General features: G+C 47.8%; 1 protein-coding gene across 1 annotated transcript in view; it reads left to right on the top strand.

Annotated features, from left to right (window-relative positions):
• Positions 1–427: 427 nt before the first annotated feature.
• SPRED2 (sprouty related EVH1 domain containing 2) overlaps positions 428–27,702 on the top strand; it is a 113,490-nt gene continuing 86,215 nt past the window's right edge. Inside the window, exon 1 of the mRNA XM_041754974.1 lies at positions 428–715. Within this exon, the coding sequence (XP_041610908.1) occupies positions 690–715 (26 nt within the window). The 5' untranslated portion in view covers positions 428–689. The remainder of the gene's footprint in view (positions 716–27,702) is intronic.

Raw genomic sequence — 27,702 nt, 5'->3', positions numbered from 1 at the left:
TCCGCTCCGCGGCCCCTCCGGGAGCGCAGGCCGGGGGGCGGGGGCAAGGGAGCGGGCATGCTCAGTAGGCGGGCCAAAGTTTCTTTTTTTTTTTTTCCTCTCTCTTCTCCCTTTTTTTTTTTTTTTTTTTCGGTCGCAAGTAGGAAGCTTTTTTGCACTCCACCACCTCTGGCCGCTGGGAAGACGTCATCGCTTCCGCCCTACTTCCTCCTCCTGTTGGCGGCGGTGAGGATCCAATATGGAGTAAATCGGCGGGTCGGGAGATGGGGCTCGGACGGGGCGCCCTGCACCGCCTCCCAGGCGCACCTCCCCCGGCCGCCGGCCGCTCCCCGGAACCGTGATTGGCCCGGGCCCCGGGGCGACCCCGGCCGAGCCCCCGCCCGCGGCCGGCCCTCCCCCGGCCCCCGCAGCCCGCCGCACGCCGCGCTTGTTTTTCTGTCTCCCCCGCCGCCCGCCGCCCGCCGCCCGCCGCCCGCGGCGCTCCCGCTCCGCCCGGGCCGAGCCCCCGAGCCCCTCCGGCCGGCCCCGGGCGCCGCGGCGCGCCCCCCCCGCCCCCGCGCCCCCGCGCGCCGCCCCCTCCCCAGCCCCATCGGGCGGTCTCCGGGGATGTGAAGCCGGGGCTGAGCGCGCAGGAAGATGAAGGGAGCCGGGCTGCCCGCCGCGGGACAGGCGTCGAGGTGAACAGGAAAATGACCGAGGAAACACACCCGGACGAGTAAGTTCGGCTGCGGGGCGGACTCGGCGTGGGCTGGCGCCTGCCCCCCGCCCCTGCCCCTGCCCCTGCCCCTGCCCCTGCCCGCGGAGTGGGGAGGGGCGGCGGGGCCGAGGGCGCGCGGGTGACCTCGGGGCGCCCCCCCCCGAGATCTCCCGCGGCCGGAGCGGAAGGACCGGGCACCCCCGCTGCGGCTCCCCGGGCCGGTGGGTCTTCCCGCGGGGGCTCCGCGGCTCCCGCCCCGCCGCTCGCCCCCCCACCCCCACCCCCACCCCCACCCCCACCCCCCTCCCCATCCCTCCCCATCCCCGTCCCGCCGTCCGCATCCCCATCCCCGGTCCCGCAGGCAGCCCACCGGGGGCCCGGGCTCCGCCATTTCGTTTTTCTTGAATCGCTCTCATTTGCATACCACATTTTCATTCATAAAAAAAAAAAACAACGCGGCGGAGCGGAGGGAGGACGGGGCGCGGGCCGCGCGGGGGGCCTGCGGGAGCCGGGGATCCCCGGGCGGGGCGGGGCGGGGCGCGGCGCGGCGGGGGAGCGGCGGAGGGGTCCCGCGGCGCGGGGGAGCTCGTGGGCACGCGCCCTGGGGCTCGGGACGGGCGCCCCGCGGGGGGGCGGATCCGAGGCGGGGGCTGCGGGGGCGCGCGTGCAGGGGTGCAGGGGTGCAGGGGTGCACGGGCTGCGTGCCCGGCCCGCGGGCCCCAGGGGGCGGTGCTCGGGGGCTCGGCCGGGGGGGGGGGGCCCCGGGCGACCCGCCGCCCCCCGCGGGCTCGCTCGCCCAGCCCCGGGCCAAGGTGAGGCTCCTGCAGCCTGGCGGTCGCGGAGCCGGAGCTGCCGCCCTCCCACCCGCGCCCGGGGCGCCTCCGGTGCAGGGGGAGCCGAGGCGGGCTCCTGGGCCCGGCGCCTGAGGTCGTCGGCCGCGGGTCCGAGCGGTCAGCGCTCGGCGGCCGTCCCCGCTGCTCAGCGGCTGTGCCCGCCACCAGCCACTTTTTTTTTTTTTTTTTTTTTGTGAATAAGACGCTCTCCTTTATTGTCACATGATATCCCTCCCCTCCTCCCCTGCACATTCATAAATCCGGAGCCTGCCTCGGCTCCTTTCATTCAGAGCTGCCCTTAGCCAAGGTAGCGGTGGCGCGGGCTGGGGCGCGGAGCCCTGGGCGGCGCGGGGGCGCGGGGGCGCGGGGGCTGCGGGGGCCTCTGCTCCTGCGAGCCTGGACCGTGCCGAGAGGGGAGGTGACTCAGGGCTGGGTGACCCCGAGGGCTTCTCTTGCAGCAGGTGACCGAGTGCTGTGCTCTACTCTTATTAAGAATCTACTTTTTTTTTTTTTTCTTTTAAATGCCCTTTATCCTTTGGCGTCTGCTGTTGCCAGGCTGGGCGGGAGAGGGTGAGAGGGTGGGTGTTTGGGCAAAGGGACTTGCCTTCCCTTGTTCCCCACCCTGGGGATGTTGGACTGCAGTCACCCCTGGTCTGCTGAGACACCTGCCGCTGGGGACCAGCCCGCCTCGAGTGCGTGTCTCTGCGATGCCACCACCGCTGTTGATCTTTTTTTTTTTTTTTTTTTTTTTTAACGTTTTTTTGCCTTTGCCTTCCTACGCTGCTTTTTAAAACTGTAAAATGGGGGGGAAAAAGTTGCTTTTGGGAGGAAGAAATATGTTGCTGGGCCTTGTTCCCTTCCGACTGGACTAATAGGCCAGTGTTTCTCTGGGTCTTCCTTTGTCCCTGCACAGGCAAATAGCAGTAGTAGCAGGGAGGGATGGTGGCCTTGCTCCGGACGTTGGGATTCGTGTTGGAGATTGGTTCCACTCGCCCTGCGCTGGGGTCCTTGGCTTTATTCCCTTGGGAGTACTGGTCCGGCCTCTCCCTTTGCACTGCAGCATGGCAGCTTTGCATCCTACCCCATCTGACAGCCAAAGCAAAAGGATTTAGGGTGGGATCATCAGCAAGAAATGACGGCCTCTATATCATGCTTTCAGAGCACTTGAGCTTGGAACTGGCTGCCCCACTGCTGTCAGAAGCCCAGTTGAGACAGTGGGTTTTGAGGACAGGTTCTGGTTTCAGTTAATCAGAAAGCTGTAGCACGCCTTAGCCTACTGCAGAAATGGCCTTCCTGGGATTACTTTTAATGTAATGACCTTGGCATGAGACGTGAAATGTAAGCCCATAAGCACACGGGCTGCATGGGCTGTTAACTGCCGTTTGTGGACACTGTCCATTGTATTGTTCAAGTTCTTATGTAATGACCCATCTGAAAAATGCCTTTTAAACATTAGTGCCTGGAAGAAGGTTTCTCTCTGGATTGCAGAGCTTGCTGTGATTGCCTTTTTGTTGTCGTTGGGTTTCTTTTTTTTTTCCTTTTCCTTTTTTTTTTTTTTTGCAACCATTGTCTGGAAGCTCAGAGCTAAAATTATTACTGGATTACAGCGGTCATAGTTAGCCTAGGTTTTTGCTAGGTTTATTTATTCCTCCTCTAGTATGCATTTTGATCTTTTATTTTCTCTTCTAATGGCTTTATGTTTGGGGTCCTGCAGGTAACCTTTTGGAAGTAGACCAGGTGTGTTTTATATAAAGAGATTTGGTGACTTCAAATTGGAGACCTTTGGGAGTTACAGTTATGTCTTAGGTATAATAGATTTTTTTTTTTGAGAGTCCGTATATATTTAAGGTTTTTGCTAAATGGTACAGAAATGTAATAAATACATTTAGCATCAGAGTACAAGAAGTCAGAATCTTGCAACTGGCAAAATTGTGCCGAATTTTAAAAAATAATAAATATTTTAGCTTAATGCTCTTTTCCATGTCGATTTAAAACTTTTCTAATAAACATATGCTAGCTCAGGAAAGCTTATCTGCTCTTTCTGCCGACTGTCCTGAAATGTAGCTTCTATATAGAAAATACTCTGACTGGTCTCCTCTGATCCCACTCCAGCTACCAATGCATGTAAAAACTTAAAATTTTACAGTTTTTTTTAATGATTCAAAACTAAAAAGCATCCACAAACTATTGAAAATGATCTTTTGTAAATGAGAGTGGAAAAAATATTTTGATCTTAGGCATTTTGTCTGTATCTTTAGAGCATTTGATTAGGCTCTTGAACGATTTGGAAATTTGTTGACAAAATGAAGGAACTCTTCTCACATGAGCTTAATTCAGAAAACATGGAGCTACCATTTAGCTATTCTGTTGCTCTCATAAACCTCTCTGCAAGACATATCCTGCTGAGAATGGATTTGTAGCTTCCTCCTTAGTCATGTTTTTCCTAATGTTGGAAGGTCTTCCCTTAAATTTTTTTTTTTTTTTGCAGAACCATTTCAAAGAAATTAAACATCAGAATGCTTTATATTTAAATACTTGAACATACTTTTCTAAAAGATGAGAATACTCTTCCATGAAACCATAGTACTATCATCACACTTCACAAAATTAAGAATCATTCTGTTGTCTTTAACATTCAGCCCAATTGCCTGAAAATGTCCTTTACAACTGTCCTTTCAGCCAGGTGCCAATTAAAGATCCTGAGTTAAATGCATTTAATGTACATTAAGGCTCAGGGCTCAGCCATTTGCTCACTTTCTGATCTAAGGCAAGTTACTTACCTATCACTTTGGTTTTAACGGAGTGAATGAAATGGGAATGAATGTTACCAGTTTCATGGAGTTGCTGTGAAAATTAAATGAGATAGCATGTGAAGCCTCCTGTTGAGCACCAAGCATAGAACAGGTGTCTGGTGTTGGCTCTTAGCAGGGCCCTGGGATACGTTTCTTATAAGCTCAGCTTGTTCATTTTCAAATAATCCTATGAAGGAGTTGCCCCATTTATATTTTATTTTTTAAGATTTTATTTATTTAGAGAGTGTGTGTGCACACAAGAGTGATGGGAGGACAGAGGGAGAGAATCTCAAGCAGACTCCCTGCTGAACACAGAGCCCGATGATGCGATGCGGGGCTTGATCCCACCACGCATGAAATCCCGACCCTGTGATTATGACGTGAGTCGAAATCAAGAGTCAGAGGCTGAACTGACTGAGCTCCCCAGGCGCCCTGGAGTTACCCCATTTGACTGAGGAGGAGGCTTAAGTGAAGTTGCTTGCCTGAGCAACCATTTTTTTATAGCCCTTGACTCATTCAGTCTTCTCAACAGCCCTCTGGGGTAGGTAGGGTATTATTTCCCCCCTTTATAGTTGGGGACACTGAGGCCCAGAGAAGTTGAGTAACTTGTCCAAGGCCGTATCATTAGTAAATGAAGGAGCCTGGCTCAGGAAGGACTGTGAGGTACCTTCTCGGAAGAGGACAGGCTGGCCAGCCTTAGTCATCCTGACTTCCGAGCTCTCGCTGTTTCTGTCAGTCATGCTGTCCTTAATTCTTCTGAATCGATGACAGTCTGTCATTGTAATTTTTTTCCACTTCTTTATCTTCCCTGAAATTGCTATGAGGCACATACTGAATTAAAGTGAATTTAAATAAATTTGGGCTTGAGAATTAATTCCATGATATACCTTAAGATAATGGGAGTGTGAATTCATAGTTGGTTATTGCTGGAGGTTAGCTGTACATTCATTCTAGCAGTTTTAGAAATTAGACTTGGTACAACAAATTTTGATTCAGTTTCTTTGCATTAGCCTTTAAAAAGGGATGTTTCTACTCCACATATATAGAACTCCTTAAATTGTTAAAAGCATGCAATTGGCTACGCAGAACTGGAATTTGGTTCATTCATCAGAAGATCTTGAAAGCAAGATGAAACAAAAAACTTGGAAAGACCTTAACAAAATTGTAAGAGAGGACTTTATCCTCGTATACAGTGAAGTGCCTACTGTGAGGCTGTACATCTTTCTTTCTAGGTGGTGGACTTGGACTAATCTCCATCTGCTAAGCTTGTTTCCACAAGGACTTAGCAGTGCTCCCTCCTTTCTAGCTATGGCTGATCCTGTCTGCTTTCCACTTGCTTTAACCAAATAAAATATGTAAAAGTGAATCAATACAAATACCCAAACTACTTTGCTTCAACAGTCTACTTACCCATGCTCTTTATTCTGAAGTTTTTCTTCCTTCCCATCAAGTGAAATTCTGGTCATTCCCCACCGATCAGTTCTGCGGCCACTCCTTCTTTGAGATCCTCCTAGACTTTCTTCACCTCCCCCTTCAAGTCAAAACTGAGGACTCTTTTCTTTTTAAGATTTTTATTTATTTATTCATGAGAGACACACACAGAGAGGCAGAGACACAGGCAGAGGGAGAAGCAGGCTCCATGCAGGAAGCCTGATATGGGACTCGATCCACCAGGACTCCAGGATCACCCCCTAAGCCAAAGCCAGATGCTCAAGCACTGAGCCACCCAGTGCCCCCAGACTGAGGACTCTTGATAGCATTTTTCCCTACACTGTTTGGCAGTTCTCACCATTTAGAGTTGGGCTTATATCTAGCTAGATTCTTACCAGAATAGGAGCTTTTTGGATTCATTGAGTTGAGAGGATTACCTCTCAACTGCCTAGTAGTCTTCTAGTTGTTGGCTCAATACCATTGGACACATTATGGTTGCTTAATAAATGTCTGTTGAACTTAACAGAAATGGATTTATTTATTTATTTATTTATTTTTGTATTTTTGTATTTAATTATTTAAAAATGCTTTGTCCCTACCAACGGCTGCGGTAATTATAATCATTGCGTTTGGTTGACTTACAGTGTGGGTAAGCCTCCTCTGAGAAACTGCGTTCCTATGAAGTCCTTGGCACATTTTGTGGAACTTGGGTGCAGAACTATTGTACTTGGGTGCAGAACTAACTATCTGGTAGTGATCTGGGATTGACAAGTCAAAACTATTTTGATTCCAGTCACTATTGTGGGAGTTGGGAAGTGGAGGATCTTGAGTGCAGTAAGCCCAGGCTTCTGTTTCTGCTTCTGCAGGAGAATCTCCGCGGAAATCACAATATTAACAATTTGCAGTAGCTGCAGGGTTCTGATGGAGTCTCAACACTTGAAGTCGGAGACAGCCGTGCTGATGAGCACCAATATTGGCATAGTTCCTCTATTACTGGGCGGAACACAAATACGCAGTCTGACAGCAAAATCCTCAGAAACTGAACAGGATGATAATAGAGGCAGAGCAGCAAGTTTGGGTGTGTGGGTTTTTTTTTTTTTTTTTTTCTTTTTTGGCTTATTTTCTCAAGTAAATTGGACTGGACTGGGTTGGTTGGTTGGTTGGTTGGTTGGTTTTGAGATCCAGTCATATTGACAAAAAGTCTTAAATGCTTCTTTTTTAAAAAATTTTTTATTTATTTATGATAGTCACACACAGAGAGAGAGAGGCAGAGACATAGGCAGAGGGAGAAGCAGGATCCATGCACCAGGAGCCCAACATGGGATTCGATCCCGGGTCTCCAGGATCGCGCCCTGGGCCAAAGGCGGGCGCCAAACTGCTGCGCCACCCAGGGATCCCTTAAATGCTTCTTTTTAATCAATATTTAAGGCTAGAACATTGATGATTCTTTAAGTAATTTTCTGGGGCGTGTAGTCACTGGGGTAGAAGGGATATTTTTGCACTGGTGCACAGAGTGCCCTGTGGAGCAGAGAGTACCGTCTCTGTGTTTGCCCTAGGTGGGCATGAAGAATTGTTACTGGAGCTTTGACATGTGTCCCATGTCATGGGAAGGAAGTCAGGCCAGGATCTTAGTAAAATACTTGATAGTAACTGGCATAGGAGTTCACTAAATTAAGTGACAACTGTTTTATAACTAATTTCTCAGGTAGACTTTGTCCGCAGGGTGTTCACTTGTGGCGTATTGTGCACAAGATAGCAAATTGTGCTTATGTTTTTTATGCCCTCCTCAAAGTGTAGTTTGTTATTTATTTAAAGACCAAATTCCTGGTTCTGCATTCACGTAGAGCGCAGAGGTGAAGAAATGGATTCTGACTTCATCCTAGCATTTAGAGCTGGCGATTGAAGGGATTAGAACGAGGGCAGCTTCTGAAATGTATGGCTTCGGCTCCTCTGTGTACTGATATAATGATTTTTCAAATCTGGTGGTTCTTGTTCTTATATATATTCCCTCTGGTCCATTCCTAAGTGCTTAAACTTAATTATCAGGTTAAGTTTTTAATTGTCTTTCCTAGTTCATCTGGTAATGACATTTTTGTCTTTTCGTTTTCATTACTTATTCTTCTTATTTCTTTTTCTCCTTGCGTTGCTTTGGCTCTGGCTTCCAGTATTGATTTTTCAGATGAGCTCTTCTTATTTTGTATGTGCATCCCACCCTGGGAATGCACAAAGAAGATTGGCCCTATATGCCCTTCTAGGGGTGAGAATAATAGCTTCTTAAGCCTTTCGCCCATAGCCTTGCAGAGTGCTGAGCTCTTAGTAGGCTTTCTGCAAACGTCTATTGATTGGTGAAAGCAAATATTCGTTAATTGAAAAATGATTTTACCTTATATCAAAATATAAACTATTATTCTTACTGTACCTACATCCCAAAAAGACTTTGCGGTTACTGCCTTTTCAAAACTTCTAGTAGGGGCAGGCTGCCATGATGGTAGGGGAAGAAACTTGGATTTTGTGGTCACACCGTGCTTTAGTCAGGGCCCCTGGCAAATGTCTGAAGCCTGGAGCCCTGGTTGATGTAAATGAAGCTCACGCTGCTCTCTGATCCATTGGCTGTTAAAAAGTGGAAATGAAATTGGGAAGGTAGAGCACTTCAGCACAGTGCCTGATAAATTGGGAATTCAGTGGGACTCACCCACCTCCAGTGTACCTCCAGTGTCTCCTGTCACAGAGCAAGGTGTGATTTATTTTTAGAATTTACAAAGTAGAAGATACCCATTAACAATATTTTACCTGCACAGCAACCTTTTGAGGCAAGAAATAAGATTCCCACATAATGCCTGTGAGAGCTGAAGTGACCTGCTCCAGGGGGTTTCTAGGAGGACAATTAAAGCCTAGAAGTCATATTTTGCTTATTTGGCTTTCTGGTGCTGTGCTATTAGGACCTAGAGTAGCACTTTAGTTCTGGTGTTGTAATACCAGTAAGGCCCTGCTGGCTTTTGGCCAGCACTAGGATCAGTGATCCTAGTTGGCTATCTTTTTGAGATTTCACGTCTTGTGGAAGCTTGCCTCCTTTGTTTACTGTCGGTGTACTTACCTCTTAGTAGCATCTTTGGCTTTCTTGCCATTTTTGTTTGTGGTTGAGAAACCTTTCACGCGTTATTCAGATTGTTTCTAAGAGTCCGTAGTCTTGGGATGGGCTGGGTTGAGGGGGTGGCTGGCTGAAGGTTCCCTTAGGAGTGAGTTGGCTCATGACTTGTTTTGTCCACTTGCATGTCCTGTTGGTGTTTATGTTTTACATTTTCAGCCAAAAAATAAAGTGAATGTTAGATCAGAGGTTTAATTTAATCAGCATCCTAGTAATTTTACTCATTTTTACAGATCTTTTAAAGCTGCATAAGTGTGAATATAGTCTTAATATAGTGATTAAATCGTTCTCCTTCACTTAATAGGCCAAATCAAATCTGTGATTTTTCTCAGACTCAAAGTTTGAAAACAGGCCTGCTCTTCCAGGGTAGTATACATTGGCTCAGTGTTACTTCTGGCCCTGAAGGCCTAATGGTGTCCTCTTAATTAATCTGCATATAAACAGGTTTCAGGTCTGGAGTCTCTGTTTTTGAACCAGCTTTGAGGCCCTTACCATCCATTCTTAGATGTCTCTTACACTAGGGAGAATTAGGGGGTACTAGATTACAGGTGTCCATTCAGAGCATGGTAGACTTTGAATCTAAAGATCTTGACTTTAGAAGATACTTGGACCCTAACTGCAAAGCTGTTCATTAATTATCATATTGGATAAAATAAATAACCAGGGTGGTGAGGCTGGAGGAAAGGGAGTGACTAGCCGTTGAGTGCCATTCACTTACGGCACACCTAATCCCCCAGAGAGTACCAGAGCTGTGACTCAGAGGGAGTCTCTGTCCTTAGGGAGCTTTTACCTTCTAGGGTGCTAGGCACTTCATATTCATTAGGGGTATGAGGACAGCATCATCTTGATGAATGACTCTCGGAGTTTTTTCTTTCCTTCCATTGCTTCTTCAGAGTTCCTCCTAGCTAGATCTGCATGCTTTGGGATTCCCAAATTTGGGGTGGGGGGAACTCTTTACCTGGAGCATTAAAGGAACGACATGCCCATCCCAGAATGGCCTAACAAGCTCTTCAAGTTATTTTTAGGGTGTGTGTGTATTGTGTACACTTGCACACTCACATGTGGAAGGAACATGCCTGACAGGCAAGGAAAAGACTCACAGAGGTTAAGTATCTTGTCTGAGGTCGCAGAGCAGAATTTATTATTTTGAATTCCAGGTCCTTCGACTTTAGATCCCATGTCTGTAGAATATTATGGGTCGTAACTTCATAGAGCATTAGTTTTCTTGTGTAACAAAATTGTGTGTGCAGCTTGATTTATATTATTATTGAGCAAATGAAGTTAGAACTCACTTTGAATCCTGAAAACACCTCAAAACTGTGAGGTGACATTTCTTTCTCGCGTTCCTTTTCCTCTGGGAGGGAGGGAAGCAGTGCCCACGGAGGTGGCCTCTCCTGTACTGATATAAAGAGCAACTTTACAGGGTACCTCTTTGGGAAAAAGACCTAGCCACCTTATCCTTGAAAATCTGAATGAGCAGAATGGATAACAACGCACACTATTCTCCTGAGCCTGTGTTCTAGCCTCACTGTTTTGAGAGGAGGATCAAACTTGAACCTGCATTGAGAGTCTTGCAAAGGGAGGATTGTGATTTGGTAAGGCCTCAGATTCCTGCATTTTTAAAAAAAAAGATTTATGTATTTTTTTTAAGATTTTATTTATTCATTCATGAGAGACAGAGAGAGAGAGAGAATGGCAGAGACAGAGCAGGCTTCATGCAGGGAGCCTGACATGGGACACGATCCCAGGACTACAGGAGCCATGCCCTGAGCCAAAGGCAGATGCTCAACTGCCAAGCCACCCAGGGATCCCCAAGATTTATGTATTTATTTGAGGGAGACAGCACAAGCAGGAGGGGCAGAAGGAGAGGGAGAAAGAATCTCAAGCAGACTCTGCGCAGAGCATGGAGCCCAGTGTGGGGCTCGATCCCAGGGACCCTGAGATCATGACCTGACTTGAGCAGAAACCAAGAGCCAGACACTTGACTGACTCTGCCACCCGGGCACCCCTCAGATTCTGCATTTTTATTAAACTTCCAGGTGCCGCTGGTGCTGCTGATCCATGGGTCAAAATTATGAGTTGCAAGGGCCTATGGTTGTGATGCTAGTAAGCTCAGAGCTGCCAGGTTTGTGTCTTCAAAGTCGGCTTTACATACTTGGCATTTGGAATCTGTTGAAGAAGCTCACTGGATGGGAAGGTGGTGCTTATGCATGGAGGGATATTACCAGGCAGCCACTTCTCCATCCCTGGCAGGGTTTCCAGCTTTGACTTTAGATGGGAATGTGCTGGGAGAATTTTTTCTTACGGCTTAAAAAAAAAAAGTTCTTGGTGAATGCCAGGAGGCCCAAGAAATCCGTCCTGTAAAAAGAAATACGAAGTCCCGGCACTTTGTATGGAATGTCTATGGTCAGCTGGCATTCTGCACCTTCCAGACAAATCCGTCTTGTATGGAAAGCCTGCAGCCCTGGGAAGCAGGCGTGCTCAGCCCTAGAAGAAATCACAGGAAGTAATTAAACAGAGAAGGTCAGAGAAAGAGGAAGTGGTTGTGTTGTTTCTGATGCGAATAGCATTGTTGTTCCTGGGGACGCAGATGATGGTGTTTAAGTCTTCTGGAATGCGACTGCTTGGGGATTTGATTGTATTTAAATTGCAGCCCTTTCAGTTTATTCTTTCAGACAGCAATCTAGTTAGGAAATGAATTGCTTTTAGGTCTTATCAGAAATACCCACGTGCCTAAGCAGAAGTTTTAAGCGGGGAGTTGCTTATAGCTTGGCAAATTGCACCTAAATGAAATGAATGTCAAGACTATTAGAGGTTAATTTTAGGTGTCTGGAGTTCTCCTTAATTCTCCTGATTAAACACTTTAACATAATAGTTTCCTTAATTGGAATAATGATGGAATATTAGCATGCATATTAAACCATTTACCCAAATTTGAATAGGGTTAAAATGCAAATTATCCATCACTTGTCAGTGCTTACTCTTCAGAGATGATTCCTGGTGAGAGATGGGGAAAAGACTGGAATGTGAATTGGGATGGGGCTTTCCCCTGGAAGGCAGCATTGCTTGGAAAGCCAAGCATAGATCAGGGGCCTGAAGTAAGAGACCCTTTGTTCCCCCAAAACAGTGGGTACTAAAAAATACCCCACTGCTTATGATAGTAAAACTACAACATGGAGGCAGATGCAGTGGGAAATCCAAAATGAGCTAATGACCCTCTGGTTGTGTCTTACATTAGCCGGTCATATTTTTCTTTGATGGGAAGGTGATGGGAGACTAACCTCCCCTTGCCCTAGCATTTAGATACCTCATCTGAAAGTCTTTTTTTTTTTTTTCTTTCTTTTTCCATCTGAAAGTCTTGATCTGATGTCACCACCCAGCAGTTAAACCAGTGGCTGAGATCCTATAAGCACTCCCCAAGTGTCTGTACTGAACACATAATGTCACCTTTTTGTATCTATTACTCTATTTCAATGTATGTAGCCACATTTAAAAAAAATTATTTATTCTTGAGAGACACACACACATAGAGGCAGAGACCTAGACAGAGGGAGAGGCAGGCTCCTTGTAGGGAGCCCGATGCGGGACTCGATGCCAGGACCCGAGATCACATCCTGAGCTGAAGGCAGGTGCTCAACTGCTGAGCCACCCAGGCGTCCCTGTGGCCACATTTCTAAAATAACAGTCGTGACCTCATTAAAATACTACACAATTCGTGGTGGATATTTGTGTATTTTTCTCAATTCACGGTTATTAACAAACACAGCTGTAATCCCTGGGGAGGGGAGCCGGTCCCCGAGTTTTCTCCGTATGAGTCTTTTTTACTTAGAAACTTGGGAATCCCTGCGGCCCTCGTTCTGGATGTGAGAACTTAGTGAGTGTGGTCATCTTGGGGGAGGCGTGCAGACGAGGGTGCGGCCCTACTCCCAGGGCGGATGGGTTGGAAGGTCTGAGAAAAGTAGGGGCCAAGTTTAGTTGGAGAAGGTTAAGGAGAAGTTGAAAATGATGAGGACACGTCCCTTAGAGACTCGGCAGGTGTTGGGTCTTCTGAGTAAGGGAGGGAGCGCTGGGGGCGTGAGTCTTCCCTGTCTCCAGTTGTCGCCTGCGGGCCGCCGCGGGCAGCTGTCCAGTCCCTGTGCTGGGGATAGCGGCAGCGTGGACGGCTCTGGGGTCGGGAAACCCAGGTTCCCGGTCCTTCCTTGCCACGGGCCTCCTACGCAACCCAGGCTGTCGGGTTTCTCCGGACTCTGCTTTCTCATCTCTCAGATAAAGGGGTTGAATAACCTAAAACACTACCGAAGGACTCTTCTAGTTCCAAATATTGCAGGGAGAGTTAATGTCAAAGGAAATGTATTCCTGTTTATTTATAAGCATAATAGTCTGTTTTTGTTTTAATCGCAGCACAACTGACGCTCAAGGTCTCGTTAGTTTCAGGTACACGACACAGTGGCTCAACGGCCTGTGCCTCGTGCTGCGCGCACCACACGTGTAGCTACCATCTGTCACCGCTCAGTGCCATTACGGCGCCATTGTCTGTCTTCCCTGTGCTGTACCTCTCATCTCTGTGACTCACTCGTTCTGCAGCTGGGAGCGTGTGCCCCCCACGCCCCTTCCCCACCTCCCCATTTCTCCCACGCCACCCCTCCGACAACCACCATTTTGTTCTCTGTGTTATGGGTCTGTTTCTGCTTTGCTTACTTTGTTGTTTTTTTAGATTCTACTTATAAGTGAAATCATTTGCTATTTGACTTATTTCACTTAGCATAATACCCTCTCGCTCTGTCCATTTCGTTGCAAATGGCAAAATCTCCTTCCTTTTTATGACTAATATATTCCATGGTGTGTATATGTGTGTGCGTGTGTATGTGTGTGTGTACTACATCATCTTTATCCATTCATCTGTCTTTTTGAAAAAGATTTTGTTTATTTATTTGAGAGTGAACGGGAGAGCACGAATGGGGTGAGGGGCAGAGGGGGAAACAGACTCCCCACTGTGAGCAGGGAGCCCGACTCGGCTTGATCTTGGGACTCCTGGATTATGATCCAAGTGGAAGGCAGATGCCCGACTGACTGAGCCACCCCTGCACCCCACCCATTCATCTCTTGATGAACACTTGAGTGGCTTCCATATCTATTGAAAATAATACTACAATGAATATAGGACTGTATACATTTTTTTGAATTAGAGCTTTGTTTTCTTTGGGTAAATGCCCAGGAGTAGAATTATTAGATTCTATGGCATTTCTGTTTTTACTTTTTGTGAGGAGCCTCTATATTGTTTTCTACAATGATTGTATCAATTTCCATTCCCACCAACAATGTAGGAGTCTTCCTTTTTTTCCCACATCCTTACCAATATTTGTTATTTCTTGTCTTTTTTTTATTATTATTTAATTATCTGACAGCTCCAGAGAGCACAAGTTGGGAGAACAGCAGAGGGAGAAGCAGGCTTCCCACTGAGCGGGGAACCAGATGCAGGGCTTGATCCCAGGACCCTGGGACCATGACCTGAGCCAAAAGCAGACACTTAACCGGCTAAGCCACCCAGGCACCCCAGTTTCTTGTCTTTCTGATGCTAGCCATTCTGACAGGTGTAAGGTGATAACTTCTTGTGGTTTTAACTTGCCTGCTGATTAGTGATGTTGAGCATCTTTTCATGTGTTTGTTGGCATGATACTCTTTTTTTAAAACATAAAAATACAAAGCAGAAATTAAAACACCTTTTGCTGCTCCAGTCAGGGAAGCCTTCACTTTCAGTAGGTTGGGTCTTGAATTTTAGAGGACTCAGATAAGGATGGTGGCCCTAATGGGGAGGCACAGGACAGGCCACATAGGGAGGAAGTGTCTCTTTTTCGAAGGATTTCTTCCACAGGCAGGAAACTCCTCTAGGCTTATGCCGGGGGAGCTCAGAGAAAGAGGTGATTGAGTTGGCTGAGGCTAGCTTTGGGAGGCTGTTGAGTGCCAGGCTCACAAAGCAAGTATTTGGACATTTGTTCTTAGGTAAGACAGAGCTGTTCAAGGTTTTTATTTTATTTTATTTTATTTTATTTATTTATTTTATTTATTTATTATTTATTTTATTTAAGATTTTATTTATTTATTCATGAGAGACAGAGAGAGGGGCAGAGACACAGGCAGAGGGAGAAGCAGGCTCTATGCAGGGAGCCCGATGTAGGACTCGATCCCGGGACTCTAGGATTACGCCCTGGGCCGAAGGCAGGCACTAAACCAATGAGCCACCCAGGGATCCCCAAAATCGCTTTTGTGCCTCCCCGTTGGGGAATCAAACCCCAGTCTCTCACGTGACAGGCGGGGATACTCACCAACAAGGAACTGCACTGTTCAAGGTTTTGAAGCAAAGAGGTGCTGATGTGATATGTGGGCAAATGCAAAGTTGAACTAGTCAGAGGGTGCAGGCTAGGCTGGAGTCAAGGAGGCCGCTAATAATTGTTTCTCTGTCATACAGGGGCAGGACTCTTCTCTCTGGCCTTACTTAAATGCAGTAGGCATTGCTGTAAAAAGCTTTGTTTCTAAGAGGGTGTTGTTATGCTTATTGGAAGATCAAGTGCGCCATGGAATTCAGAACAAAATTAACTAACTTTGTAGATCAAACTTGCAACTTGGGAATAACCCAAGTGAATGTTGTTTATGTTTGTTTTTAGTATTGTTACTTTGGTGGAAACACAGCACTCACATTTGTTGAAATTGCCCATGTGCAGTGCAGGATGCATTGCCCTTCCTCAGTAGAGTGAAATAGTTGCAATTAGACCATAAAAGTATAGAACTGGAGAGGATCTTGGGAACCTGCCATCTCAGCTCCTTTCTTTTATACATAAATTGCACTTTAGGGAGGTCAAATGAGTATCCTGGGGTCACACAGCTAGTCAGTGGTTTGGGATAGGTCAGTGAGGACATGTCATCTGGCCTTGGTCCCAGTCCTGTTTTGGGCAATATGTTAAACATTCATTACAATTCCTGTCCTTGAGGTGTGGAACCCTTGGGTGGCAGGATAGAGATGGTGGGAAACAGTCACTTTGGGTTAACGTGGTCCACGTAGACGGTGAACCGTCAACATTGAACAGATTGCTAACTGTGGTCGGCTCTCGTGCAGTAGGTTGCAACAGGTGAGCTTGCCCAGTGCTGTCCCTGTGTGGCTCACCTGCAGACGGCAGGTAGGGGTCCTGAGGTATGACTTCCGTGTGTTGTGTTTCAGGGACAAAAGGGTTGGGAGTGGAGCAGAGGAGGGTCTCTTTCAGCTTGCCATTCTGGGAGACAGGAGATGAGCCCTTAGGTGAAAAGTTGAAATATATGTGATGTTCCAAGGTTTTTGCACCTGGGCACCGGCAAAAAAGTTTTGAAACATTACCTCTGCCCGTTCTTCCTCCCCAGCTCCAGTGGCCTCTGTTCTCCCCATGTGTTTGCTTTTGATGCTAACTGCCAAGGCAGTGTGGTCATAGACAGCAGGAAGTCATATTTGATGTGCAGGTCTCGTGGGGTGAGGGTAGGTGGATGCCAGGATGGGAAGGGTGGCGGTTTTGGCACATCCGTGTGAGAACACTGCACGCTTCTAAGCCAGCAGGTGCTGTTGCCACTAAAGAGGGAAGGGAAGAGTTGACCACCTGGTCATGTAAGAGCATTTTTTATGGTAGTGCTCTTTACTTGAGGTTGTTCTAAGGTCACTGCCCCATAGGTTGAACCCAGATAAAGTTGGGATTATCCTCTGGATCAGACACAGCGAGGGTTGTAGCCAAGGGCTTGAGGAAGAATGAAAATAATCTCCAAAGCAAGACCCTATCCCCAAAAGCCTGAGGTCCAGCAGGGAGTCTGGGAGGCCATAGTGGGATTTGAGCCATTTCCTAATCCTGCTGTGAAATGGTGCTCTTCAGTCAGGACTCCCCCTGGGCTGAGGAGATTGACTCTCCTCAGGGTAGGGTAGGAAACTGGTATTTTTAACACTTTCTTTCTCTTGGGCTTCTATCCACCCGGGACGGTGGATAAAAAAAAGGGACCTTTTTTTCTTCTTGTGCATCCCCATCAGCTGGGCATTCTTCTCACTCATAAAGGAAAAGGGTCCCTTGTGAGCCCGAAGATCCCACTGTGGAGTTTCAGGCTCCTAGTTCCAGGGTTTCTGGATCCTCAAAGTGATGCGGATCATTCAGGTGTAAATGATGGCTCCCCCTTCCACATTCCTCTTACTCCACAAGGAGCTGAGCACAGCATTGGCCAGGAGAAAGAGACAGGTGTGGTGCACCCAGCACCCCTGGCATGCAACCTGAAACAGACCCCTCCCCACAACGGTCCTAACTAGGACGATGTATCAGCATTAATAAGAGGCCCCAAGGTGGAGCCTATCTGGGGTTGTGGTTTGGGATGCTGTTTAGGACACAGTACCCTTCCTGCTTCCCAGTCTTAACCTTTCTCATCCCTACATGAATTGAATTAGAACTTCACCTCCGCTCTGTGTGTCGTTCGTTATTAAAGTAACTCTGGGAGATTCTGAAGTGCCTTAGACTGATCAGGATTTGGAAGAGGAGAACTAGAGAATGCCCGGCCAAACCTAGAGGTTATAACCAACCAAGATGGCACCAACTAGGGAAAATGGGCTCTTTTTAAAACTCCTGGGTGACAGATGTTAACGAGATTCGTTGTGGTGATCGTTTCGCAGTATATACAAATATCGAATCATGTCACAGCTAGGGTCACCTGAAATAACATGATGTTAGATGTCAGATCTCAAAAAAAAAAAAAAAAAAAAAAAGACACCCCCTCCTCCCTACACCTCCCCAGTCTGTCACCACCATTAATTTATCCTGAGGAGCCTGCCCTTTCAGAGGGTGTTCAGAAGGCAGTGCACCTCCACATATCTATGAAGGGAAATGTTCTGATAAGTGTCCCTCCTCCTTTTCCTGCCCTTCCCTCTTGGTTCCATCTCATTTGAGTTGGATAACAAATAATTGCTAAGGGAGGAAGATACCAAATTGACATTACAATGTGAAGTGAGAGTATAAGAGACAAAAAATAAATTCAGTTATTGATCCAAGAGATGTCTTATTTAATTAAAAAAAAAAAAACTAAAGCATATGAAGAAATCACCTAAAACTGTCCAAAATTATGACTGTTTTTTAAAATTATTATTTTTAAAAAAGGTTTTGCTAAAACTTTGAAAGCACTATTAACTTGGTGATGTAACACAGATGCCTGTAGGATACACATTTCTATTTTAATGGTTAAAGTAGTAAATATAGGTTTTGTTTTGTTTTCTTTACTGGAGTGGAACCAGTTCTCTTGCAGGAAACAAGAATAGTTCTTGCATTTGATTTTTGACAAACCTTTGTTAAGGCAAGACTGGTATTTGCTCGAATTTAAAGGAAAACAGTTATAAAATCATATGCTTTTACCTAGAAATGAAAATACACTGACTTAAAACAGATGTCTCTAACAAAAACTGATGCCAGGTTTTAAGATTGTAGCTTGTCACCCAGAAGTAGGAGAAAATGGGACACGGTCTTGTGCAACAGCGTAAATGTACTTAATGCCACTGAGCCATACACTTAAAAACAGTTAAAATGGTAAATTGTATGTTTTGTCTGTTTTGCCACAATTAAAAAAAAAAAAATCAAGCCAAAAAAATGGGACTGAAGTCATGTAATGACTTAATAAGAACTCCAGAAAAATGGCAGTTTGAGCACAAATGTCTGGGCCTGTGCGCCCTCAGACTCTGAACCTCCCATTGAGAATCCTCATGTGTAGATTTCTAGTTTCCTTTCAGCCCCTAAATCTCCTACACCCCCCTTCTGCTCCTCCCCTCCAGAAAAGCTCCCTGCACAGAGACGGTCAGTCGAGGCAGATGCACTTGAGATGCCTCTGGTGGCACTTAGCCCTGCAGCTCCTAAAGGTTCCCGCGGCTCACTCCGTGTGTGCGTCTCTTGACAAGGGGTTGGGACCTCCGAGAAAACGCTCAAGGTCCAAACAGCTTTGTGGGAGCGCTACCACCAGCACTGGTCTTGATTGATTTTGGGGTGGTGAGGCGATGAGCCCCTCCCTGCCAGGGAGATCAGGGTTGAGGGTCAACTCGTGCAGTAGTGACCAACCCACGTGGCCCTGGGCAAGCACTGCACATCCAGAGAGCCTCCTCCGTGGCTCTCAGGTAGAACAAGAATGTGGACTCGGATGTTGTGACAACCATGTGGGGTGATGATGCAGAAACGTGCACTAACACACACACACACACACGTGTAAAATCCACACAAGTAAGGCCACCCCTCTTCCTTTCCCCTATTTGGAGACGAGCAGATTGCAACTGGCCGCTGAAATCAAGCTTGTGAGAACGAATGTGTGCTGTAGTGCCTGGCTGTGAGAAAACAACTTGCTCTTTAAAAATGTCAGGCCCCTTTTTTGGTGTTTTTGAAACTTGATGTTTCTTTAAGTAGTTTTACTAGTAGCACATTGGCATCAGTTGGATTGTTGGCGTTGCCGAGGTGGTGTACCCCTCAAGCGGGAATATCGGCGACTTTTTATATAGATTTCATGAGTTTTTCAATAAACTACACACCGGCTCTTACCCACAAGTACTCATTCTTGATTGTTGAAAATTTATACTCATTCATAAACTGTTTATAGATTTGACACTTACTGGCCTTGGGAATACTTAAGTCACCACATCACCACATTCGATACTTAATTTGGTAATCTCTGTGTCCACCAGAAAAAAAACAAATGTTATAATGAGCTGCTGTGATAAGCGTTTGGGGATAGGGCTATTCATGGTCGAGGGCAAGGTTGTCCATATGAAAGCACACCCCCCCCCCCCCCCCGCCTCCCCCTCTCAGGATGGGAACATGGGAGCTCAGGGAGCTGAGAAGTATGCCCTGTTCTACGAGGCTGGATGGCCCTTCGGTTTCTACTGGGACACTTCGGTGATAAGGAGCCCACGTGCCCGGTGACTTGGGCACGCAGCTCTGATTGTCGGCAGGCTCTTCTATGGAACCACTGTCCTCCGCGGCAGCAACACCCAGCCCTCTTGTTCTGGCCGTCCTGCTGCTACATGAAGGCTTGGCTCCCCTCTGCTGGCCCCGCGGCATCCCCGTCTCCTTATCAGTGTTCAGGTTCAACTATCTCTCGTAGAAAACCGGGGCCCGGAATTGGAGGCGCTTTTCCAGATGCAACAGACTCTTAGATGTTGTGATACTTGCCTCTCTTTGTGCAGTCTGGGGTGGGCTGAGGGCCACGGGTCAGGATAAAGACGCCTGGCTGTTGGCATCGAAAATGCATGCTGCTCGTGCTGAGCCTGCACCCTTGAATTTTCTTTGAATGGACATACTGGTCGCCTTCAGTTGCTGTGGGCTTTAGAGGGGTACAACTCTCTGCCCGGGACAGGGCGAAAAGGAGGCCCTCCTAGTGCCAGCTGAGCACTTAGGTATCCTGTGGCTCTTGGTGTGCTGGGCACTGATGGGGGATGGGCATTCCCTCCTTTCCCAAAAAAACTCTCCGTTTGCAGATGAAGTACTCTAGTCTTGATTCCCTGGATGGCATTCTTTGGCTGGGGTGCAGGAGGACAGGCAAGAAGGGGAGCGAGCTGCTAACAGCATCGAAATTGGTGTTTCTCAAAGCTAGTCCTGGGCCACCTACTCAGTCAGTAGTCCGGAAGGCTTGTTAAAAATATGCGTGTCTGCAACCCACCCAGACGTCCTGGATCAGCCTCTCTGGGGTGTGGCCCAGGGAATCTGCATCTTTCAAAAGCTCTCCTAGGTGATTCCTCTGACTACGAGCCAGGAGATTTACTTCCTAGATTGTAATTATACATCCTTGATGTTCGTTTTCCTAATTGTCCAGCTACTGAGTACTCAGGAGTCTTAAAGGCCACCTTTGAGCCTCACTCCAGCCACCCAGTGCTTTTAATAGTTCCTGAGTATGTGTTTACACAATCTGCATTTTATGAAGTCCATAAAGACATATTTACCCAACAAGTCACCAGCGCTCCAAAGGTCAGTTTTCCTCGACTTGTATGAATGGTTCTTAACTCAAAGTCAATTAACACCAAGATAGACGCCAATTAAGGCAAGGAAGTGAGCTGTTGGGGCCAACATTCCATCTCTAACTTCTGTCCCCTGTTGTAGCCGAGTTTTACAAGTCCCTTCACGCCAGTTACTTCACGTAACCTGTACGTGTGTGGCCAGTCACGGCATACAGGTAAACGTGCCGTTTGTCGTGTCATCATGGGGGAGTGCTGTTTAAAAGCATATAATTTAAGTGACTATGAAATGATGCCATGTTAGCACTTTTGCAGCTGCCCGAATCGCCCTCCCCATCGCAGGGGCCATCACCGGCCTGCTGGGGGAGGCTGGCCGGGCCGCCCGGGCTCCTGCACTCTTGTTCTCAGCGGTGGAAGGAGTCTCACCTGGGCCTCTACAGAGAGTAACTCCTCAAAAGAATCGCAGAAGATGAGATCCTGTGGGTCACGTGCTCAGCGTAGCGCTTGATACGGGGAAAGCAATCGGTTTGGAAATGGGTATGTCCTGCAGCAGCTGCCGCCGCTGGTGCAGCCCCTTAAGTTAGCAGCTGCGGTAGGTCAGGAGCCTCAGTTGGTAGGTTCCCCCCAGGGAAGGTGCAGGCCCTCCTCGGTGGACGGGACCCCGTCCAGACACCAGCTGGGCACCCCATGCTAACGACCACCATTCCTCGAAGGAAAGGTATGGAAGTGCAGCAGGCTCCTTCTGGTTTCACCGGGGACTCTGCGTGACATCTTTCCACCTGCCTTAACTATAAAAGCCCCATCCTTAGGAGAAAAAAAACTAGGTCCTCTTTTGATTTGATTTGGGAACCATTTTTAGTTAGGTTAAACACTGAGATTGAGTGGGGAGGCACCTGGGTGGCTCGGTGGTTGAGCATCTGTCTGCCTTCTGCTCACCGGGGTCCTGGGATCGAGTCCCACATTGAGCCCCGCGCAGGGAGCCTGCTTCTCTCCCTCTGCCTGTGTCTTTGCCTCTCTCATGAATAAATAAATAAAATCTTTACAAAACCCAAAACTGGGATGGGGAGTGCAAGCAGTGATGTGAAAGAGCCTCTGCCAGAGAAGGGACCATCAGATGCCAGGAGCACACTGAGGGCCCCAGTGTGGGCAGGGAGGAGGGACCTCCAAGTGTAGGCTACTTGTAGATTTTCGGGCATCAGCATAGGAGTTAAAATTCCGCCTCCCCCCTGTATTTAAAATTATTAGTCTTCATCAGGAAACAACATTCCCATTACTAGAAGTGAGGCTATTTATTTATTTTTTTAAAGATTTTCTGGGTGGTTTTCTTTTTTTTTTTTTTTTAAGATTTTTCTTTTTAATTAGAGAAAGAAATAGAGCAGAGAGCAGAGCAGGATGGGGAGGCGGAGAAAGAGAAGCAGGCTCCCTGCTTCTGACTCCCCTGGGGGTGGGGAGTTCCATCTGGGACCCTGGGATCATGACCCAGCCGAAGGCAGGTGCTTCACCGGCTGAGCCACCCAGGTGCCCCTGGGCTGCTTTAAATATCAGTTGAAATGATGTATGTACATAAGTTAATGGGTCCCCAAAGAGGTGCTCTGTCATGGCCATCCCTGAATTTTGAGGTAGCCACTGTGTATTTTGGAGGGTGGAGCTGAAAAAGATAAGGGTGATGAAAGCCAATATTAGGGCAACGTTTGTGGGCCAAAAGAATATTTTTAAAAATCTGACCAGTTCCTGGGCCCCGGGCCTTGCATCCTGTACACAAGCATTGGAGGGGGGCTCTGGTTCTGGTCAGTTTGCTTGGAGCTCTGTGACCGGTTCAGGGAAGCGCCTTGGCCTCAGTCTGCCCCTCAGAGGTGGGGGGGGGGGGGGGTTCAGATTCTGACTGCCCCTCATATTGCATTTTTTATCTTCCCAAACTTGGGCACCTTCATCTCTTAAACGGTATTAATGAAACGAGGCTTGTGAGGATTCCGTGAGACACAGCCCGTGACGGTGTCTGCTGTGGTGTCTGGCACATCCGAGGTGCCTACTACGGAGTGTGACTGGCATCTAGAAAGCAGTTTCGTCTTGGTGAGGGGGCCTGAGGGCTGAACAAAAGGGAAGGATCATGCCGCTCGCTCGGATAAGCAGCTCAGAAGGCGCCGGCAAGAAAGGAGAGGGGCCCCCACGACGGGTTTTGTGAGCAACTATCCAACTATCCCTGGCGCTGAAAGCGGACTGCTCAATCCTGTGTAAGCCAAGCGAGTGGACGTGGGGGATCTAGGACTCCTCATCTATCTGGTTCATTGAATGCGGACAGTCTCCTAGGCTGTGCCAAGGATTTGTGACCGTGCAGGGTTCTAGAGGGGACTCCCGGCAGAGACACAGGAAAGAGGAAGAAAGGGGGCACGGCCTGGGTTGGTGGCATTTGGGGAGTTACCCTCCATACACGGGTCAGGTCATCAACATTTTGATGACTTTTTTTCCCCTTCTGTCCCTTTAGTCCTCTGGCTTCCTTGCCCGGCTTTCCATATTTTTTTTATTGTTTGTTCCAGAAAGGAAAAGGACTACTAGAGCATTGCACGCTCTTAGATTAGTAGTATTTTAAGACGCCCCCAAGAGCCAAAGGGAGAAGTATCCTCGAAATGGAGTTCTGGGGTGACCCGTGCCCCCGAGGTGAAGCATGAGTGGGGATACGGTGTCTTCAGACACTGTGCAAAGGCAGGTGGGTCCACCAGCCAGAGAGAATAAATACAAGCTGATATTTTGATTTAAGCAAGCCAAGAGAGGCAAAGACACAGGCAGAGGGAGAGAGACACTAAAATCTAGATTTGCAAAAAAAAAAAGCACATGAATGCGGGTGACAGTCCCTGTACACCAAGATTCAGCACCCCCACCCCCAACCTTGAGCTGAGAGGAACTTTGCTATGTATCCACCTCTTTGATTTACCAGCAGTTCCTTGGCATCTGTGGCCATGTAGCAGTGGATTTGAGCCCCCTCCCACGACATCTTTACTTGAGGAGGATCATTTAAATGGCCCTAAGATGATCATTTGATGGGTTTTCCTTGAATTCAGGCGTAGGTATTAATCATACCCCTCCACACACACGCACACAGATGTGCAGCCATCTCAAGTTTCTGCTACGAACTTGTGATTTGTGAGTTTTCTCATTGTTAGCTCACAGTGGCTGTGAGGTCAGAGACTTTCCATCGTGGGACTTTGAGCTGTGGATAAAGGAGCTGAGTGTCTCATTTGGGAAAGAGGCTAAACTTTCCACTGCCCCAAGTAGTGTCCAGTGACTTGGACCAGAAACCCGCGTGAGCTGCCCAGGGCTTGGCTGGAGAGCCCTGCCTCTCACTTGTGGGTCTGAGCGCTCAGGAAGGTGGATCTTATCTCTAAGGAAGTGGTGGCTCCCTTTATCAGGCCATTCTGGCGGAACAGGTTTGCTCCCAACAAAGGGGAGTTTGATGTTAACTATTTCTGGCCTGTCTCTTACCTGCAGCAAGGAGGGCTGATTCGCCTAGCCAAAAAAAAAAAAAAAAAAGTGAAATAACAGAGTCTGAAGTGTGTGTTGCTACCTGCCCTAACCTTCCATCCCCCCTCTGCAAGTCCTCTCCAGAGATTTAAAAAGTCAGGACCTTTCCAGGTGCGGTTCAGAGCTTAACGATGAGCTTCATTTCCACAACGCTGGAGGCCCGTCACGGCCTCTCTGAAAGCTCCTTGCGTCTTGGAAACAGCTGGGTGCACAGACAGGAGGAGACAGAACACTGGGTCCCTCCGAGCAAAACGAGACTCTTTGATGGAAGGAGGAAGGGAGCACGTGGCTCGTGTTGCTGTTTTTATCATTTCAGTGTATTATTCTTGACCACCACGAAGAGTGAACTATAAGGAGGGTGTTGGAGGATGAGAGAGTGTGTGGGTGTAGGTTTGGGTGGAGAGGACTAGGAAATCCTGTTTTCTCACATTTTCTCTAGGGGTACAAGTTCGGTTTTTCCTGCCTCTGGGATGGTGTTTGTGGCTCTGGCATCCTGCCCCGAGCTGAGGTGCTTGCTCCTGTGACTCACGGGGCAGCATTAGCAGCTCCAAGGAGTATCCCTCAACAACCTCTGCAGGAAGCAGCATGTTGCTACAGAGGAGGATCCTGAGGCTTGGGGGTTAAACCCAGTGGTGAGAGAGTGTGGTTGGGCCTGCTTGTTTTCCCTTCCCACGGGGATCATCCACATGAGCGCCTTGGAGAGAGGGTTGTGGGTGTGCTGTCCATGGCAGGGGGTCAGCTGGGGGGATTCGGTTGGATATTCGGACGAGTTCCCGAAGGGAAAGGGCAACAGTCACTCAGCAAAGAGGTCCTGGGTCTCCTCAGACAGGAGTGCTCTGGGGGGGAGGGGGAGGAGGAGGAGGAGGGTGGATGAGCCTGAGGACTTGTGGCGGAGCTCAGATGTAGCTGCTTAAATTAGTTCAAAGTGAGAAATGTAATTACTATACTTGCTCCAACCAAATGTCTGAACATTGTTATAAAATGAGGTGTAATCACAGAAAAGAAGATTGCAGTGCGGCATTACTCCCACAAAATAGTCTTTTGTGTTCTCAGGAGCCCCGTGGTGCTGATTAATCTTTTGGGGGGTGGGTGCTGAAGTCCCATTGAGTTCAGGTGTGTGTATTGGATGCACTTGGGAGGGAGGGGAGCATTTTCACCCTGCTGGTTTGGACATCACTCACAGTTGGAATGTGTGATGGGTTTGTGATGAAGGAAAAAAAGAATCACCATTAAACATTTTAGTGGTTGAGGATCCCCCGGTGGCTCAGTGGTTTAGTGCCGCCTTGGCCCAGGGTGTGATCCTGGAGTCCTGGGATCGAGTCCCATATCAGGCTCCCTGCATGGAGCCTGCTTCTCCCTCTGCCTGTGTCTATTCCTCTCTTCTCTGTGTCTCTCATGAATAAGTAGATAAAATCTTTAAAAAAAATTTTTTAGTGGAATATTTGAGGCCAGATCTAAGCAAGAGGAAGAACCAAGGCATATGTGTGGCAAGGAACCCTCATTTACTGATACTTGAATGATAAAGGGAAAGATGCAGTAGGTATTGGGGTGGTTCCCTAGATCCATGTTTTGTCCACGGAGCTGAAAGTGCTGTAAGCAGGAGAACAGAGCCCTGATTTGGCCCTTGGTTAGCCACGTGACCTAGAGAAGCTGCTGACTCCAAGCCTTTAAGTTTCTTTTCCGGAAAATGGGCTGATATATGCACAGTTACAAGTGACAGCTGGCACTGAAGAAAGCACGAAGGCTAAAGATTAGCAGGCTGCCATTATCGTAATCTAATCAGGTTTATGACCTCGTGTTTAAGTCACACGTGTAACCAAGGAAAGTGGAGAACGCACAGAAAAGGGCCAGGATCTGTTAGGGAGCGCGTGCCTGGACCTACACGAGGTGGGTCCGACTGAGGTTTCTCCGGCCAGTTGCTGGGTAAGGAGGGATGCGTTGGGCAGGAGGAAAGGCTGATGTCCAAGCTGGGGAGGGAGGTGGTGCGTGGGATGACTGGGCTGTGTGCATTTATAAGGAGTGGACACGCGGTTTTGTAGATCTGAAAACCTGTACTCTTTGTCTGATAAGTGGCTTCTCTGTGGTCTTGGGTCCCAAACTTGGGTCTGTTGACCCTCCAGCTCTCAGAGACCCCGGGGTCCACTCTGCACAGTAGGGTCTAGTTCTGGGGGGTCAGGGCAGTTTGCCTGGTTTGTTCATTGTGCGCGGTGCCTGGCATGCTAGGAGCCCGGCAGGATCTGCTGAATGAGCGAATGGGGATATAGTATGAATGAGTGTCTGCGTGAAATCATGTGTGCTCCTTGAGGAAACTCCCCGAGAAAATCGGCATTACTGAGACCGTTTAGCCATCCAGTAAGGAGAGGAGAAAGACTTTTAAAACATTCGGTTTGGTCACGAACACGTGGTATAAACTTGTTTTTATACCTACTTACCATGCAGTTTATTAATATACTTAATATATGTGATTCATTTTGCGAGTATATTTGATTACAGACTTTTAACTTCATTTGACAGGGTTGCCTGCCTACACACAATCCTTAAAACAATGAAGGGGAACACGAGTAACGTGAACGTCCCTTGTTCAGAAACTGATTATGCTGCTGCTGCTGAGGCTGTGTTCACCTGGTGATCACGGTGCTGAACCAGCGCCAGGACGCCCAGGCCTCCTAGCCTGGGCTTTGCTGTGTGTGTGTGCATCACCCATGGGTTTGGCTAAGCTTTGGGCTCCCAGGCAGCAGGTCTGGGGTGGAGGGGCTCAGACCCTGCATTTCTAGTAACTTTCCTGATACTGCTCCTGCTGCTTTCTTGGGACCATACTTGGAGTGGCGAGATTTGAATTTTCTTTAGTATTTTGAGGTTTTTCTTTGTGTTCTAAAGATGTCTACATACGTCATTCTACATGTTGACTCTTCTATACCTAGTCTCTTCTGGAAATCGCTGTTTCCTGAGGAGGGCTGCTTGGTTTGTGCATATGGCACTGCCTAGCATCGCTGCTCCTAGAAGCTTGGACGTTGCGAGATTCCCTGTAGACCTTTAGTGAAGTTCTGGTGCTTTACATTTGGCTTTTGGGAATGTGTTTGGGCTTTTGGATGTAAATCAAATGTTACTTTTTGCAGTGTTGGCAAAAGGTATGGGCTGTGCCAGTAAAATCCTCGGGCAGAAGCATAAAATGCCCTAAACATGGTAGATTCATTTCTCTTTCTCAGTTTGACCCTATGGGCTCATCGTTGTCTGACCTTTTTTGGTTAGTACTGAATCACACTTTTCTGGGAGTCTCGAAAACAAAAACCTTAATTACAATTCTTTGCGTGTCTGTG

This window comes from Vulpes lagopus, chromosome 5 (genome assembly GCF_018345385.1).
Source record: "Vulpes lagopus strain Blue_001 chromosome 5, ASM1834538v1, whole genome shotgun sequence".
NCBI lineage: Eukaryota > Metazoa > Chordata > Mammalia > Carnivora > Canidae > Vulpes > Vulpes lagopus.
This window is presented reverse-complemented; position numbering and strand designations above follow the sequence as displayed.